Here is a 19,824-nt window from a genome sequence, read left to right on the forward strand (position 1 = left end):
CCAACCAAAGGGGTGCTCGGCTAGAGAGCGCCAATCCGAAAAGATGCTCGACCCAAGAGTGCCGACCGGAGCGCCAAAGAGGTGCTCGGACCAACCAACACGTCCCAAGTAGGATGCTCGGCTAGAAAGAGCCGACCAGAAGAACGCCCGACCAGAGAAGCGCTCGAACTAGGAAGCGCCCGACCAGAGAGCGCCAAATAGAGGCCGCTCGGCTAGAAGGTGCTCGCCCAAAGGGCGCGACCAGAAGTACTAGAAGCAACCCCGCCACAGGCACCCCTCTGGGTGACCAGCTCGGCTCGGCACCCTTGCCGAGCCAATGCCTTAACTAATACTCCTCCCCGCCAAGCTTTCTCGAAAGTCCGGCGGCTATACACGCGACTCTACTATAGCCTGCCACTATTTCCAAGCCATCAAGGCGTAAGATCTCTGCAGGTATTCGGCACGACTGCCATTAATGCATGAGACTCCCTCGAGTCTCCGATGCACCCAGTCATTTAATGAGCACGGCCCAAGACGATCTCCGGATCACTGAACCATCAGAGCGTATGGCTCTCCCTGACCGCCGGTTCATTCCGGTAATAAATGCACTTACCATCCACGGACCCCAGGCCCACCACAGCCGGCGGTTTCAACCACTCCAACAGGTCCGATCGACCGTGACAACTCCCCTGATTCCGGTCCGATTCGGTCCCGTTCTCCACTACGCCATTAATGGGCCAAATCGTGCCCAATTATTACAAAAGAGTACAAACCTCCTGTCACCTCCCAGGTAACAAAAATCCTTCTATAAAAGGAAACCTGGGGGGAAAAGGATCGGGGGCCTCGGACAGAACCCTCCTGGACCGGGTGGAAAGAAGCAAACAGCACAGACACAATGGAGGATATCACCCTCTTCATCTTCTTCATCTTATCCAAATATTCCTGCTGTCTTCTCCATATACTCTCTTCCTTGCTCTCTACACATATCTGCCCCCCCTCTGACTTAAGCATCGGAGGTCGGCGCCGGGGAGCCCGACCACCGGCTTTTTGTAGGACTTACACCCCTTCAGGAGGATGTCACCAGTCGGCGCGCCGCCGACCACCGTCCCTGCCAGCGAAGCTCCTCCTTCCCCGGCTTCGCGGAGCCCCCGGGTCCAATTTCCAGCAACAGTTGGCGCTAGAGGAAGGGCCCGAGTTCGCTGCCATGAAGCTAAGAAGCAAAGGGGCTTTCCAATGCCTCTCGACGTCCTCCCACCCAGTCCTGAGCATTCCGTCCGGACTCACCACCCTCCGGCCGAGTCAACCCCTCAAGTTCGCCGGAGCAGTTTGATGCCCTGGTGCAACAAGTGCAAGCCTTGGCTAACCGCTGTCCAAAGCTTGCAAACCCAGGGCATCCCAACCGCACCGCCTCCTCCGGCTCCAGTCCAACCGGAGCCTCCTGCAAGCGGACTTTCCCCTTCGAGGTCAGGACTCTCAAGTCCAGGCCTCCCTCTGGAGAGAGCACCCCGTCAGAGGCCATGGAGGCTGGCCACAACCTTCAAGAAGCTGAGTCGGTTTCAGGGCAACCTGCACCCGAGCGAACCGCTGCAAGCAATCCTCCAGAATCGATGAACTCGACAGGAAGGTCGAGAAGCTGAGCGCCAAATCCAGGCACTCCATGGCAGGAAATCGGGGCCGCGATGCGCGACTTGAGTTTACTACGAAGTCGCCCTTCTCCCCGGAATTGAAGATGAACCGTTCCGCTACGTTCAAGATGCCCCAGGTGGAGCCCTACAACGGCAAAGCCGATCCCCTTGACCACTTGGAGAGTTACCGGGTCTTAATGGCCCTACAAGGAGCCTCGGAGGTCATGATGGTGCAAAGCTTCCCGGCGACACTCCGAGGACCAGCCGGCTTTAGTTCACCGGGCTGAAGCCGAGTACTGTCTCTTCCTTTGAGCAGCTCGGCAGACAATTTGCTGCAACTTTGCGCCACCAAGCCCCAGCGGCGGACATCCGACTCCCTCCTTGATATCAAACAAACGGAGGGAGAATCCTCAAGGAGTACTTGGACCGTTCACGCCGCAACATGGGGAGGTCCGGGAGCTTGACCAGTCAATCGCCATGTCGGCATTGAAGACTGGAGCCCGGTCCTAACACAAATGAAGGAATTGTGATATATGCGGATACATGATATCTGCGTATGTGCAGGTATAACAGGTTAAAAATGGATCAGTAAATATTTTATTTAAATGGAAAGTCTATGTGTGTACATACACGAGTCCATATTAGTTTCTTGTAATTTTTGTTGGGTTTTCTTTAGAAGTATTGTGCATCATAGTTTATATAAGATAATTTAAGTGCTCTATAAGCCCAATTATAATTAGTAACTAGTCCCTTACACTTCTATTCAACATAGAATATGGTCCTGCGAAATTAAAAATAGTAAATATCACATCAATGTCTTGCATTGTTTTGTAAAACTATATAATAGAAACATAGTAATGATATATTCGAGTACATAGTACTGGTCGATTAAAACCATCATTCCCACTTATATAACAATCATTAAAAAAAATGAAGTTTTTGATATATAACTTGCATATTAAGGTAAATCATGATTGTCAATGACTCATAGGATATAGTGCAACCAATTCAATCATTTAGGGCACGTTTCTGCTATATTCATTGCTGGATTAGGAAGCCCATTTGTTGCATAATAACCCATGTCAATCTAACACCCCCTCCAGCCCGAATCCTATAGGAGGGAAAAAAGATGATGTTTATGCATGTTCTTCTTTCTAGCATGGTGTAGATATAGTCCTGATAGTTAGACTGCAAACCATTCAATAGTCCCAATTCTTGCCGGATATTCCTAGAGGAATGGCCCAAACAGACCCTTAATGTTGATTAATTGAAACAATCAATAATTGATAAATTTCTAAGTACAATGATTTACTTACAGTTAAAAACTAATTCCTATCTAGGAACTAGTTTTGCATAAATATAATTACTTTAGAAAAAAGAGATTTCATATTGCACACATACCAAAAGCTAAAATTATCCTGTCCTTCATGGTTAACTAGACTTTCCGTGTATGTTCAGCAAAGACTACCCTTTAGCTCTCTTTCCATGCACGACTAAGAATTCTACTTTGGATTTCTTTACAACTTAAGATGATTTGGCAACTAACAAAGAAAATTCTCTATAGTTCAAAATTAGATCTTTATGGAAATCTAGATTGAGCTTTTCGATTCCGTAAAGCTCTACAATTTACCACATCAACCTGGTCATGCTCTATGGATTTTGCTTTAAAACAACAGTCAAAACTCTGGTGCATGAATACATGGAGAATGGATCACTCGACTGATACTTGTTCAATGAAAATAGCAATTGGGACTGCTAAGGGAATTAGGTACTTGCATGAAGGGTGGAAGCAAAGGATATATTACAGTATGACATAAAGCCAGGCGATGCTCTTCTCGCTGCAAACTTCTCTCCCAACCCTTGCTATAGTTGCCATTGCCTGTGACTCACAATTGTCATATTATAAAGTCTCTACCAACTGAGATCAAGCATGGTGCGCTTGGCTCAAGTTCAGCTCATTTTGTAAAAGCTCGAACACATCTTATTTTTGTAAACAACTCATTTAAGAGATCCTGTAAGAACTTAATGTCTTTCAAACATTATCATTTTTTATTTCAAGATTATTATACGAACTATACCTTAATTCGAGAGTTCAAATTATATATATAAGTTATAACATATAATAATTATTATATATATAATAAATAAAAATATTTAATATATGATTTAATATATATTATATGTAAATTATTTATATATTTATATTGTGAGATTAATGAAGATAACTCAAGCAAGCGAAGTCTAGTCGTAGCTTAGCCCACTTGCTAATTGGTCAAGCCGAACTTGATTTGAATTTTGAGCCCAAGAGTTGGCTAAGAACAACTCGCTCCAACCCTGTAGGACCAAGTGTATTTCTCTTTTCACTACAGTAGGACTTGTACAAACTTACTACAACAACCCAGGACCTCATCCAAAATGGCTAACCGGAAGTTACTATTTGGGTTCCTTTGATCTTGTATAAATACCAAGATCTACCCAACGAATAACCGATGTGGGACTAAACACACGCCCGCACGGGTCCTCACATACTCTCCCCGCTCAAGCCCTGACGTCCTCGTCAGGCTAAGGATACAAATCCATACAAATCCATTCAAATCTAATCACAAACACCCACGATCGGCTCATGGTTAGCCCCAATGGATCCGTGCTGCAGTGTCCTCTAGTCCACATAGATTATGGGTCGGGTCCGCTCTGATACCATTTGCAACAACCCAGGACCTCACTCAAAAATGGCTAGCCGGAAGTTACTATTTGGGGTTCCTTGATCCTGTATAAATATCCAAGATCTACCCAGCGAATAACCGATATGGGACGAAACACACGCCCGCACGGGTCCTCACACTTTTGCTCTATCATCCTTCTCCACATCCTTTGTAAATTATTAGTACATTCTCCATAAATAAATAGAGGGAAGTTTCTCATTTCCTCCAATTTCCATCAAAAAAAAATCTTCATAACTTTTTACATTCAGTTTGTATTTTAAAAACCTAATGCATGGTTGTCCATCGAAATTCTACAAGGACTCTTGAACGCACTGCTATAGCATGTGGATCCTCAATTCCACAAGATACTTTTTTTATCTCTAAGTATAGGTTAGTGCCAAAATTATTTAGTAAACTCCACACAAACACAGTTGGCAGCAGGATAGTGGGAGCATTAACCATTGTCCTATATTTTTTGTATCTCATAGTGGTGCTATACCGGACAGGTCCTATGCAAATCAGAGGCAAGACAGAATTAATTAAGAAGAAAGCATGTTTGGCTCGCACCATGCGATCCATGTAATTTTCTTCCGAACACACCGAATCTTGTAATCACTACTCCTGAAATTGGAGGCGACACTTAGAAATGTACAATATTTACTATGCCACAATGGTGATTTAGGCTTTTCATGCCTACTTATGGGTCATCCAATAAAAGCATAGATCAGATCTGACTTGTACAATATATTATGTAGTCCTTGTCAATTGCCTTTCCTTTCATGCTAGCAACGGTGGTTCATTATATATTAGATGCATAGTAGAAATAAAGTCTCTACTAACTGAGATCAAGCATGGCGCGCTTGGCTCAAGTTTAGCTCATTTTGTAAAGGCTCGAACACATCTTATTTTTGTAAACAACTCATTTAAGAGATTCTGTAATAACTTAATGTCTTTCAAAATTATCATTTTTCATTTCAAGATGATTATACAGAGTGTACCTTAACTCAAGAGTTCAAATTATATAAGTTATAATATATAATAATTAATATATATATATATGATAAATAAAAATATTAAAAATATGATTTAATATATATTATATGTAAATTATTTATATATTTATATTGTGAGATTAATGAAGATAACTCAAGCAAGCGAAGTCTAGTCGTAGCTTGGCCCACTCGCTAATTGGTCAAGCCGAACTTTATTTGAATTCTGAGCCCAAGAGTTGGCTAAGAACAACACGCTCCAACCCTGTTAGGACAAGTGTATTTCTCTTTCCACTACGTAGGACCTGTACAAACTTACGGTGCACATGACAGAGAGATTAACACCAAAGACTGCAGATATAGCTCCCTAATAAACAAACAAGAGTAATTAATTTCTCCTCGTGCTTGCATGGCAAATTAATAGACAGCCAAAGATATTAATAAACTCCGAAACAAGTGCGACCCTTCGTAGAAGTTGCATAACTTCTCCTACCAGCTACTTCTTTCACGATGAGTTTGAAGCAACTGAATTGCTATCACGGATCGCAAAGATCCAATCTAAGAATCGTGTGCAATCTAAGAGAGATCCATTATGTCTGCCTAAGATAAGATTTTCTTTTTTCTTTAAAGCAAAACAGTCGAGAAACAACTTTAATTTGAACAGATCCACGTTAAGATAGTTTACGTCACCATATAAACTAGCTCGATTTATCAATACAAAGCACAGCTAGTCAAAGACAAACTCTAAGAGAGCACGGCGCTAGTTTGTTGGTAGAATCCCAAGCAAACCGCCCCTCTGGTCTTCTATTAAACATAAAATCAAAAGCCATATTTATCTCTCCTCCTTTAGTTTGGTTAGCTTCTGAATTTAAGATATCCTTTCAGATTTCGAACTTCAAAATAAATATCCCCTCCCTTACCAAGTGTCTCCTACGGCACTAGCTTATTTGAACTTCCAAATAGATTTCCTCCCTTCTCTCTTTCCTCGTCGTCTCTATCCCTTCCTTTTTTTTCTGCTATCTCTTCCTTTTTTTTTCTTTGTATTCGTGACTCCTTTTCCAACAATAGCAATCGTTTCGTATTCTCTCTCTTTCTCCACCTTCTTCCAAACCAACGCCAATCTTTCTTTCTCTCTTATTTGCTTCTGTTTTCCAGAACACCATGGGGGAAAGAGACCGAAAAAGGAAGAATGCTGATGATTCGAAAGCCTTCGAAGACGACGATCCTCTTGCCCTCTGCCTCTCTCCTCCCTCCCGCCCGCCCTAATCCTCTAACCCCACACCCTCCCCTTTCCCCCCCTTCCCCCGGGCCACCACAGCACTCCTTCCCTCCCCCTCCTCCCCCGCCGCCACCTCTTCTTCTCCCCGACTTCATCTCCGTCCCCTCCTCCGCCCGCGTGCGCTCCCCTCCGCCGCCGCCGCCGCAGCCGCCAACCCCCCTGCCCTTCCCCCCCCGCCACCGTCCACTCCCTCAACCACCTTCTCTCTCAGAACATCACGAACATCACCGGCGAGGCACAGTGCAAGCGCTGCGAGGCCTCCCAGGTCATCTCCTACGATCTCGTATCCAAGTTCAACGAGGTGGCGGCGTTCATCCGGGCGAGGAAGCATTGGATGCATGACCGCGCGCCGGCCGAGTGGATGACCCCGGCGTTCCCGGATTGCCGGTCCTGCGGGCAGCCCAACTGCATGCGCCCAGTGGTGGCGGCCAAGAAACAATCTATCAACTGGCTGTTCATGCTGTTAGGCCAAACCCTGGGATGTTGCACCCTGGATCAACTCAAGTACTTCTGCAAGCACACCAAGAACCACCGCACCGGGGCCAAGGACCGCGTCCTCTACCTCACCTACCTTGCACTCTGCAAGCAGCTCGATCCAGCTGGACCCTTTGAGCGGTGATCGGTCTCTCCGATCTACCGATCGATGATCATCGGCTGTCTGTGTGTCGATCCATCTCTTCTTGGTGGTGTTTGATATGATGCTCATGCTCCTCTTCCTTGTGCAGTAAGTTTGTCGTCGCGGTACGTAGGATTAAAGAACAAAGGGAGAGCAGAACTGTGACATGTGGCGCCTCGTTTTATCTTCTATTAATTACTTGTTATTTAAAGAGTGTTAGATGATAGGCGTCACTTCTAGCTAGGGCCATTACCATCAGTAGGCTTCTTTGAGAGTGATAAGTGAGATCTTGGTTAGTTGAGATGGAAAAAAAAAAAATTCATTTTTGAATCGTTCATACTTCCTCAAATATGATATTTCTCTTGATATACCAGTAGAGATTTATAGAGGTGGCTTTCAAACATTTGCAAAGCAGGAATGATAGATCTATTCATGTTTTTGACATTATTTTTCATGTTTTCATCAAGCATATATACATTTCAAGACTGACTAGAATGAATGCATATGCTCCACAGATATTTTAATAACAAATTTGCTTTGAGGAATAATTAGATCTCCTGCATGGTTATAAATGCTTGGTTCATGATGAAATTCCGATGTACAACCTTGGAAGGACTGATTCTGGTTACTTCTATGCTTTGAATCATCTCTTTTTGTATATATAATCATCAAATTATTTCAACACTAGACCCTCATACAAATATTTATTTGGCATAATATGGTACAATATAAGATTTTTTCCAAACACAAATGAAGGAACTGTCACATATGCGGATACATAATATCTGCATAAAACATGCCTATGCAGGTATAATGGGTTAAAAATGGGTCAACAAATATTTTATTTAAATGGAAAGTCTGTGTGCACGCACACGTCCATATTAATTCCTTGTGTTGGGTGTTTTCTTTCTCCCATTTGAATCTTGGATGCATATTTCTTATTATTTCTCTAGAAGTATTGTGCATCATAGTTTATATAAGACAATTTAAGTGCTCTATAAGCCCAATTAGTAACTGGTCCTTACACTTCTATTCACCATAGAATACGCCCTACGAAATTAAAAAGACTAAATATCACATAAATGTCTTGCATTGTTTTGTAAAAGGATACAATAGAAACATATGCAAGTTACACAATAATGATATATTCGAGTACATAGCACTGGTTGATTAAATCCATCATTCCCCACTTATCTGACAATCATTAAAAAGAAGAAGTTTTTGCTATATTACTTGCATATTAAGGTAAATTATGATTCTCATGGCTCACAAGATATATGACAACCAATTCAATCATTTAGGGCATGTTTCCGCTATTCATTATTGGATTAGGAAGCCTATTTGTGCATAATAGTCCATATTAATCTAACACCCCCTCCAGCTCGAATCCTATGGAAGGAAAAAAGAGAGATGATGTTCATGTTCATCTTTCTAGCATGGGACTTGATAAAGTCCTGATAGTTATAAACTGAGACTTTAGACGCGTCAATCAATAGTCCCAATTCTTGTAGGATATTCCTAGAGGAATGGCCAAATAGACCGTTATAGTTGATTTAATGAAACAATCGATAATTAAGAAATTTCTAAATTACATTGATTTACGTACCATGTTTCATGAAGTTAATAAACACTCGAACGAATAGTTTGATCATATAATTTTTGACCATTTTCTGTCCAACTTTTTTGAATGAGTGATGGTTAATAACTAACTCCTACATGGGAACTAATCTGCATAAATATAATTACTTTAAAGAAAGAGATTTCGCATTGCTCACATACCAAAGAGCCAAAATTATTCTGTTCCTCATGATGGTTAACAAGACTTTCCATGCATGTACAGCCAAGACTACCCTCTAGCTCTCTTTCCATGCATGACTAAGAATCTTTCTTTGGATTTCTTTTACAATTTTTCAAGAGGACTTTAGCAACTAATTCTAAGGATTTTATCGCTTCCAGGATTTAGTTTATTTTTTTTCATGTGGGAAAAATGGAGAAGAATAGATCATCCGTGTTTTTTTGGTGAATTTCTCAGATGTTAGGGGGCTGGGGAAGATCAGTAATTGTTTCATTGGTTTTTTAGCTAATTAGATTCTTTCTTGTTGTGTGTGTGTGTTTTTTTAAGCCAGTTTGGGGGATCAGTGGAAGAATAGTGTGAACTTTTATGGTAAATTGAACGTCCGATTCGAGACATTAAACCTCACCATGAGGAAACTTTTAGGTTTGTGGCAATAATGGAAGTCATTTGACTGCTGAATTTTTGTAACGTTACATATTGATGGATATAGCAACAACTTTAGTTAGAATTAGCTTTAGAACCTGGAAGCAAAAATAGATGACATTTAGTGCTGCTGTTTTTCCTTTTCTTTTCTTTTCTTCTTTTGGCATACCTAAAGACAGAACAATTATTCAGGGTTAGATTTTACTTGTCGATAGAGTTGAAACACAAAATCTTGAATGCAACTACTTAGATATCTGGATTGGAACATCCATTAAAATCTAAGCATTGGCTGCTGCAAACCGCATGCTGGGGTAATCCAAAATCTGAAGATCCGCCATTCGTTTTTTGCATTCATGGGATGAACTATTTTCTGCCTTATATTGGAGCCGGAGAGCTTGAAATTTATGGCCAGAGAGATCATCATACTGCGACGGTTGGATCACCCCAATGTAGTGAAATTGGAGGGTTTAGTGACCTCCAGGATGTCTTGTAGTTTGTATCTGGTGTTCGAATACATGGAGCATGACTTGGCTGGTCTTGCTGCCAGCCCTGGAATCAAGTTTACAGAACCTCAGGTTGAATTTTTCTGTTTGTCAAACCTTCTTAATCTTGTTACATCTCTTTTGTACTCATGCTTCTCATGCCATGTCGTGCCATTGCGTGCTGAACTGACCAGCACTTATATCTATGATTTCAAGATAAAGCTGTGTTGTGTCATTATTTTTGAACACTAGCTTGTGTTTACTCTGTCTTTCAAATTAGCTAGACATAAACCCAATCAAAACACCCAGTATCCATTTTCCTTCTTCCCTTATTCTTTTCTGTCAATCTTCGATCTGCTTCTCTTCTCATCTTTCCACTATGAAGAATAACTAGCCTATCTTCATCCTTTTTCTCTGTACTTTTTTCTTGTTTGATTCCTTTTCTTATCTTTCCCCTTTCCTGTCTACTTTGTTTCTCCATCGATTCTCTTTTTTTCAAAAGATATTTCTAGTCACAACAGTGGTATTGATTGCAGCAAGTTTCTATCTGGTCTCTTTTTATCGATCTCCTGCTTCCTTCTCCTCCCTTCCTCTTTTATTTTTGATGGAACTCTGCGGCTATTGAGTGCGGCAAATTTCTGTTAGTCTCTTTATTGATCTCCTCCTCCTCCTCCTCCTCCTCCTCCTCCTCCTTAGTCTGGCCCAAGTAGATTGATATGTAAGCATGCTGAGTATAACTCTTTGATTTTTGCCACATAGAGAGACAAATATAGCAAGAACAAGAACTGTGATATAGTTTCTTCCACTTATCGTGAGTTGAATATCGAAAAGTGGAACTGATAAACCCAGAATTTCCTTATTTAAACTGGACATTTGTCACTTTCATGTCCTTGTATGTGTCAATATAGGAAAGTTTTCTTGCATGTTCCAGCTTTAGAACTAAGAGATTTTTAAATAAATAAATTACACCAAAGAAGAGTTTGAAATTATTATGTGATTCTTGTCAAGTATTTGTAAGGGGATGCTGCTTGTTGGAAAGTCTTTTTGGTGCAGGTTGATAGGGGCACAAATAATTTGAAACATTGTTTTTTGATCTCAAATATGTTTTGTTTGCCTATACTCCACTAAAGAGGGGTGCTTCAATTTATGTAGAAGGTTGTCAAAAAAGGGCAAAGATCTAAAGTAACATGAACGTTGTGTGGTAAGATGTGGACTTGTGGAAAGCTTCAAGATAATATTAGAAGTAGCCCTAAAGAGGAATACTTTAGCAAATCCATTCAATGACATTTACTCGGACACTTGGAATGAAACAGCAAAAGAACCACCTCAGTCTGTTTGCCTCAAAATTCTGGAGTTATCCTTCCTCTTCCCTAAAGGACCATCAGTGCCTGGAAATTGAAATATCCATTTCAATTGAAAGGCCTGCAGAAAGAGGATTGCAACTTTTACAGGGAAATGAAATAAAAAAAAGTAGGTACTTGACCGTAAAACCCTGGAACTTCTTGCTAAATTTTCCACTTTGGTTCACAAAATCTATTATTTCTTGCCTGCAGAGAGGAAACGAGTGGATGATGAACAAACCAGCAATATGCGACCATTATAATAACTACAATAATCCATTTGGCAGGGAACAGATACATATATGAATGCTAAAAAAAGAGGGAAGCAGCATCCTGTTAAAAAAGATCCCTACACTTGGTCATGGGGACAGAGAAACTGAATATATGAATGCTAGATTTGATTTCAAAGTTCAAAATAAACAAGAAAAGAATTTAAACTATCAAGCACGAATAAATCCTATAATCCCAATCCTGAAATACGGAACATGCTTAAACTGTTCATATTTTAAATTAAGAAAACTTACTGTCATAACGTAACAGGAAATTACAGAAAAAATATTAAAAGAACCATGCAAGAAAACAACTTCTTTATGCATTGATTTTTGTTCTACTTTGTGGAAAATGTGCCAGTGTGTCCCTATTTAATCTATAGCAATATTGTACAAATGATTAAAAAATAAAAAGCATAAATAACCGGCATTATTTCAGATACCATATCATAATCATCAGAACAATACTATAATTTGCAGAACGCAAATGATTAAAAAATAAAAAGCATAAATAACCGGCATTATTTCAGATACCATATCATAATCATCAGAACAATACTATAATTTGCAGAACCGCTGTAACAAAGAAGGTTGTGACCTCACAGTAATTAAAAAAGATTTAGTATATGATATATGGAAGTATCATAAAACAAATAAAACAACATCAACATTAGAAATAACCAGCACTGTTTCAGATATTACATCATAATCATCAACAAAACATTGATTTATAAAAACTACTGATACCAAGAAGGCTGTAACCTCATAATGAATAAGATTTAGTATATGATCCTGACAAGCATCAACGGATCCTTTCTTTAACCAATAAACATGAGCACCTCTATCTGCTTCGTGTCATTGGCTATGAAAATAATGCCAAATGGTGCTTGCTTTCTTGATTGCTTGCGTATGTGCTTGCTTTCGTGTTCGCATGCATGCATTCTTGCCTCGTAATATAGCCAATAACCAAGGTTCGCAATACCAGTTTCAATACCCTATCGGTACCATGTTGGTATAATGTCAATACAAGTTAGCTCAGTGTGTTGCACTTAGTAAACCCCCCATACCAAGTATTGGCTTGGCACCAATATGGTATTGGGCTATATGCACCGACCCGACGAACCTTAGCCTATAGCATTATGTAAGGATATATAAAGCCCTGCTAGCCTTAGAATGCATCCCCCAGCTTCAAAGTTGCATTTTCTGCTTTTAGAAGTACATCTGTCCGAGGACTTGTACCAATCGGCACAATTGGACTATCGTACATAAAAGTGAATAAGAGAGAATAAGAAATTTGTGACATTCCATAAATGAATGCTAGAAAACTGTAGAAGAAAGGCATATAACTCTAGGTGATACATGGATATGAAAGTTTTAAGTGCAAGATTAGTACTTCTGCAAGCACACCAAGAACCATTGCACCGAGGCCAAGGACCGCGTCCTCTACCTAACCTACCTTGGACTCTGCAAGCAGCTCGATCCAGCTGGACCCTTTGATCGGTGATCGGTCTCTCCGATCCACCCATCAATGATCATTGGCTGTCTGTTAGCCGATCCATCTCTTCTTGGTGGTGTTGATATGATGCTAATGCTCTTCTCTTCTTTGTGCAGTAAGTGGTATATATGTAGGATTAGAGAACAAAGGGAGAGTAGAACGTGACATGTTGCACCTCGTTGTATCTTCTGCTTCCTTTCGCTCTTTTGGAGTTACTTATGAAACTATACTACTACTATTAATTACTTGTTATGAAGAGTATTAGATGATTGGTGCCGCTTCTAGTGCCGTTACCATAAGTGGAAATGAAGCTTCTTTGAATGTGATAAGTGAGATCTTGGTTAGTTGAGATGGAAGACAATTTTGAATCGTTCATACTTTTTCAAATATGATATCTCTCTTGATATATTAGTAGACACTTATAGATGTGACTGTCAAACATTTGCAACGTAAGAATTATAGATCTATTCATGTTTTCGACATTATTTTTCATGTTCTCATTGTCCATATATATATTTTCAAGACTGACTAGAATGAATGCATATGCTCGACAGAAATTATAATAAAAAATTTGCTTTGAGTAATAATTAGATCTCCTGCATGGTTTCAAATGCTTGGCTCATGATGAAATTTCGATGTACAACCTTGGAACGACTGATTCTGGTTACTTCTATGCTTTAAATCTTCTCTTTTTGTATATATAATCATCAAGTTATTTCAACATTGGATCCTGATACAAATATTTATTTGGCGTAATATGGTACAATATAAGATTTTCTCCTAACACAAATGAAGGAACTGTGATAAATGTGGATACATGATATCTGCGTATGTGCAAGTATAACAGGCTAAAAATGGATCAGCAAATATTTTATTTAAATGGAAAGTCTATGTGTGCACATACACGAGTCCATATTAGTTCCTTGTAATTTTTGTTGGGTTTTCTTTAGAAGTATTGTGCATCATAGTTTATATAAGATAATTTAAGTGCTCTATAAGCCCAATTATAATTAGTAACTAGTCCCTTACACTTCTATTCAACATAGAATATGGTCCTGCGAAATTAAAAATAGTAAATATCACATCAATGTCTTGCATTGTTTTGTAAAACTATATAATAGAAACATAGTAATGATATATTCGAGTACATAGTACTGGTCGATTAAAACCATCATTCCCACTTATATAACAATCATTAAAAAAAAAATGAAGTTTTTGATATATAACTTGCATATTAAGGTAAATTATGATTCTCATGACTCATAGGATATAGTGCAACCAATTCAATCATTTAGGGCATGTTTCTGCTATATTCATTGCTGGATTAGGAAGCCCATTTGTGCATAATAACCCATGTCAATCTAACACACCCTCCAGCCCGAATCCTATAGGAGGAAAAAAAAAGATGTTCATGTTCTTCTTTCTAGCATGGTGCAGATATGGTCCTGATAGTTAGACTGTAAACCGGTCAATAGTCCCAATTCTTGCCGGATATTCCTAGAGGAATGGCCAAACATACCCTTAATGTTGATTAATTGAAACAATCAATAATTGACAAATTTCTAAAGTACAATGATTTACTTACAGTTAAATACTAATTCCTATATAGGAACTAGTTTTGCATAAATATAATTACTTTAGAAAAAGAGATTTTATATTGCACACATACCAAAAAGCCAAAATTATCCTGTCCTTCATGGTTAACTAGACTTTCCGTGTATGTACAGCAAAGACTACTCTTTAGCTCTCTTTCCATTCATGACTAAGAATTCTACTATGGATTTCTTTTACAATTTAAGATGATTTAGCAACTAAAATCGAAAAAGTCTCTATAATTCAAAATTAGATCTTTATGGAAATCTAGATTGAGCTTTTCGATTCCATAAAGCTCTACAATTTACCACATCAACCTGGTCAGGCTCTATGGATTTTGCTTTGAAACAACAGTCAAAGCTCTGGTGCATGAATACATGGAGAATGGATCACTCGACTAATACTTGTTCAATGAAAATAGCAATTGGGACTGCTAAGGGAATTAGGTACTTGCATGAAGGGTGGAAGCAAAGGATATATTACATTATGACATAAAGCCAGGCGATGCTCTTCTCGCTGCAAACTTCTCTCCCAACCCTTGCTATAGTTGCCATTGCCTGTGACTCACAATTGTCATATTATAAAGTCTCTACCAACTGAGATCAAGCATGGTGCGCTTGGCTCAAGTTCAGTTCATTTTGTAAAAGCTCGAACACATCTTATTTTTGTAAACAACTCACTTAAGAGATCCTGTAAGAACTTAATGTCTTTCAACATTATCATTTTTCATTTCAAGATTATTATACGGACTATACCTTAATTCAAGAGTTCAAATTATATATATAAGTTATAATATATAATAATAATTATATATATAATAAATAAAATATTAAATATATGATTTAATATATATTATATGTAAATTATTTATATATTTATATTGTGAGATTAATGAAGATAACTCAAGCAAGCGAAGTCTAGTCGTAGCTTGGCCCACTTGCTAATTGGTCAAGCCGAACTTGATTTGAATTCTGAGCCCAAGAGTTGGCTAAGAACAACTCTCTCCAACCCTGTAGAACCAAGTGTATTTCTCTTTCCACTACGTAGGACTTGTACAAACTTACTGCAACAACCCAGGACCTCACCCAAAATGGCTAGCCGGAAGTTACTATTTGGATTTCTTGATCTTGTATAAATACCCAAGATCTACTCAACGAATAACCGATGTGGGACTAAACACATGCCCGCACGGGTCCTCACATACTCCCCCCGTTCAAGCCCTGACGTCCTCGTCAGGCTAAGGATACAAATCCATTCAAATCTAATCACAAACACCACGATCGGCTCATGGTTAGCCCCAATGGATCCGTGCTGCAGTGTCCCCTAGTCCACATAGATTATGGGTCGGGTCCGCTCTGATACCATTTGCAACAACCCAGGATCTCACCCAAATGGCTAGCCGGAAGTTACTATTTGGGTTCCTTGATCCTGTATAATACCCAAGATCTACCCAGCGAATAACCGATGTGGGACGAAACACACGCCCGCACGGGTCCTCACACTTTTGCTCTATCATCCTTCTCCACATCCTTTGTAATTATTAGTACATTCTCCATAAATAAATAGAGGGAAGTTTCTCATTTCCTCCAATTTCCATCAAAAAAAAATCTTCATAACTTTTTACATTCAGTTTGTATTTTAAAAACCTAATGCGTGGTTGTCCATCGAAATTCTACAAGGACTCTTGAACGCACTGCTATAGCATGTGGAATCCTCAATTCCACAAGATACTTTTTTATCTCTAAGTATAGGTTAGTGCCAAAATTATTTAGTAAACTCCACACAAACGCAGTTGGCAGCAGGATAGTGGGAGCATTAACCATTGTCCTATATTTTTTTGTATCTCATAGTGGTGCTATACCGGACAGGTCCTATGCAAATCAGAGGCAAGACAAAATTAATTAAGAAGAAAGCATGTTTGGCTCGCACCATGCGATCCATGTAATTTTCTTCCGAACACCCGAATCTTGTAATCACTACTCCTGAAATTGGAGGCGACACTTAGAAATGTACAATATTTACTATGCCACAATGGTGATTTAGGCTTTTTCATGCCTACTTATGGGTCATCCAATAAAAGCATAGATCAGATCTGACTTGTACAATATATTATGTAGTCCTTGTCAATTGCCTTTCCTTTCATGCTAGCAACGGTGGTTCATTATATATTAGATGCATAGTAGAAATAAAGTCTCTACTAACTGAGATCAAGCATGGCGCGCTTGGCTCAAGTTTAGCTCATTTTGTAAAGGCTCGAACACATCTTATTTTTGTAAACAACTCATTTAAGAGATTCTGTAATAACTTAATGTCTTTCAAAATTATCATTTTTCATTTCAAGATGATTATACAGAGTGTACCTTAACTCAAGAGTTCAAATTATATAAGTTATAATATATAATAATTAATATATATATATATGATAAATAAAAATATTAAAAATATGATTTAATATATATTATATGTAAATTATTTATATATTTATATTGTGAGATTAATGAAGATAACTCAAGCAAGCGAAGTCTAGTCGTAGCTTGGCCCACTCGCTAATTGGTCAAGCCGAACTTTATTTGAATTCTGAGCCCAAGAGTTGGCTAAGAACAACACGCTCCAACCCTGTAGGACCAAGTGTATTTCTCTTTCCACTACGTAGGACCTGTACAAACTTACGGTGCACATGACAGAGAGATTAACACCAAAGACTGCAGATATAGCTCCCTAATAAACAAACAAGAGTAATTAATTTCTCCTCGTGCTTGCATGGCAAATTAATAGACAGCCAAAGATATTAATAAACTCCGAAACAAGTGCGACCCTTCGTAGAAGTTGCATAACTTCTCCTACCAGCTACTTCTTTCACGATGAGTTTGAAGCAACTGAATTGCTATCACGGATCGCAAAGATCCAATCTAAGAATCGTGTGCAATCTAAGAGAGATCCATTATGTCTGCCTAAGATAAGATTTTCTTTTTTCTTTAAAGCAAAACAGTCGAGAAACAACTTTAATTTGAACAGATCCACGTTAAGATAGTTTACGTCACCATATAAACTAGCTCGATTTATCAATACAAAGCACAGCTAGTCAAAGACAAACTCTAAGAGAGCACGGCGCTAGTTTGTTGGTAGAATCCCAAGCAAACCGCCCTCTGGTCTTCTATTAAACATAAAATCAAAAGCCATATTTATCTCTCCTCCTTTAGTTGGTTAGCTTCTGAATTTAAGATATCCTTTCAGATTTCGAACTTCAAAATAAATATCCCCTCCCTTACCAAGTGTCTCCTACGGCACTAGCTTATTTGAACTTCCAAATAGATTTCCTCCCTTCTCTCTTTCCTCGTCGTCTCTATCCCTTCCTTTTTTTTCTGCTATCTCTTCCTTTTTTTTCTTTGTATTCGTGACTCCTTTTCCAACAATAGCAATCGTTTCGTATTCTCTCTCTTTCTCCACCTTCTTCCAAACCAACGCCAATCTTTCTTTCTCTCTTATTTGCTTCTGTTTTCCAGAACACCATGGGGGAAAGAGACCGAAAAAGGAAGAATGCTGATGATTCGAAAGCCTTCGAAGACGACGATCCTCTTGCCCTCTGCCTCTCTCCTCCCTCCCGCCGCCCTAATCCTCTAACCCCACACCCTCCCCTTTCCCCCCCTTCCCCCGGGCCACCACAGCACTCCTTCCCTCCCCCTCCTCCCCCGCCGCCACCTCTTCTTCTCCCCGACTTCATCTCCGTCCCCTCCTCCGCCGCGTGCGCTCCCTCCGCCGCCGCCGCCGCAGCCGCCAACCCCCCTGCCCTTCCCCCCCGCCACCGTCCACTCCCTCAACCACCTTCTCTCTCAGAACATCACGAACATCACCGGCGAGGCACAGTGCAAGCGCTGCGAGGCCTCCCAGGTCATCTCCTACGATCTCGTATCCAAGTTCAACGAGGTGGCGGCGTTCATCCGGGCGAGGAAGCATTGGATGCATGACCGCGCGCCGGCCGAGTGGATGACCCCGGCGTTCCCGGATTGCCGGTCCTGCGGGCAGCCCAACTGCATGCGCCCAGTGGTGGCGGCCAAGAAACAATCTATCAACTGGCTGTTCATGCTGTTAGGCCAAACCCTGGGATGTTGCACCCTGGATCAACTCAAGTACTTCTGCAAGCACACCAAGAACCACCGCACCGGGGCCAAGGACCGCGTCCTCTACCTCACCTACCTTGCACTCTGCAAGCAGCTCGATCCAGCTGGACCCTTTTGAGCGGTGATCGGTCTCTCCGATCTACCGATCGATGATCATCGGCTGTCTGTGTGTCGATCCATCTCTTCTTGGTGGTGTTTGATATGATGCTCATGCTCCTCTTCCTTGTGCAGTAAGTTTGTCGTCGCGGTACGTAGGATTAAAGAACAAAGGGAGAGCAGAACTGTGACATGTGGCGCCTCGTTTTATCTTCTATTAATTACTTGTTATTTAAAGAGTGTTAGATGATAGGCGTCACTTCTAGCTAGGGCCATTACCATCAGTAGGCTTCTTTGAGAGTGATAAGTGAGATCTTGGTTAGTTGAGATGGAAAAAAAAAAAAAATTCATTTTTGAATCGTTCATACTTCCTCAAATATGATATTTCTCTTGATATACCAGTAGAGATTTATAGAGGTGGCTTTCAAACATTTGCAAAGCAGGAATGATAGATCTATTCATGTTTTTGACATTATTTTTCATGTTTTCATCAAGCATATATACATTTTCAAGACTGACTAGAATGAATGCATATGCTCCACAGATATTTTAATAACAAATTTGCTTTGAGGAATAATTAGATCTCCTGCATGGTTATAAATGCTTGGTTCATGATGAAATTCCGATGTACAACCTTGGAAGGACTGATTCTGGTTACTTCTATGCTTTGAATCATCTCTTTTTGTATATATAATCATCAAATTATTTCAACACTAGACCCTCATACAAATATTTATTTGGCATAATATGGTACAATATAAGATTTTTTCCAAACACAAATGAAGGAACTGTCACATATGCGGATACATAATATCTGCATAAAACATGCCTATGCAGGTATAATGGGTTAAAAATGGGTCAACAAATATTTTATTTAAATGGAAAGTCTGTGTGCACGCACACGTCCATATTAATTCCTTGTGTTGGGTGTTTTCTTTCTCCCATTTGAATCTTGGATGCATATTTCTTATTATTTCTCTAGAAGTATTGTGCATCATAGTTTATATAAGACAATTTAAGTGC

At 39.9% G+C, this 19,824-nt stretch overlaps 1 protein-coding gene across 1 annotated transcript; it reads left to right on the forward strand.

Moving 5' to 3' along the window:
• The first annotated feature begins 6,935 nt into the window (after nucleotides 1–6,935).
• Nucleotides 6,936–18,823, forward strand: LOC120107518. Its single transcript, XM_039120810.1, has 2 exons — nucleotides 6,936–7,189; nucleotides 18,253–18,823. The coding sequence occupies exons 1-2, from the start codon at nucleotides 6,936–6,938 to the stop codon at nucleotides 18,821–18,823; spliced, it is 825 nt and encodes a 274-aa protein (XP_038976738.1).
• Nucleotides 18,824–19,824: the final 1,001 nt, after the last annotated feature.

This window comes from Phoenix dactylifera, unplaced genomic scaffold (genome assembly GCF_009389715.1).
Source record: "Phoenix dactylifera cultivar Barhee BC4 unplaced genomic scaffold, palm_55x_up_171113_PBpolish2nd_filt_p 000885F, whole genome shotgun sequence".
In the NCBI taxonomy this organism is placed as follows: Eukaryota; Viridiplantae; Streptophyta; class Magnoliopsida; order Arecales; family Arecaceae; genus Phoenix; species Phoenix dactylifera.

Excerpts from the sequence above, each read along its gene's own strand:
- LOC120107518 (XM_039120810.1), top strand. The coding sequence starts at position 6,936 with ATGACCCCGGCGTTCCCGGATTGCCGGTCCTGCGGGCAGCCCAACTGC. Across the intron at positions 7,190-18,252 it reads CCAGCTGGACCCTTTGAGCG|CACTCCTTCCCTCCCCCTCC; the intron begins GTGATCGGTCTC and ends GGGCCACCACAG.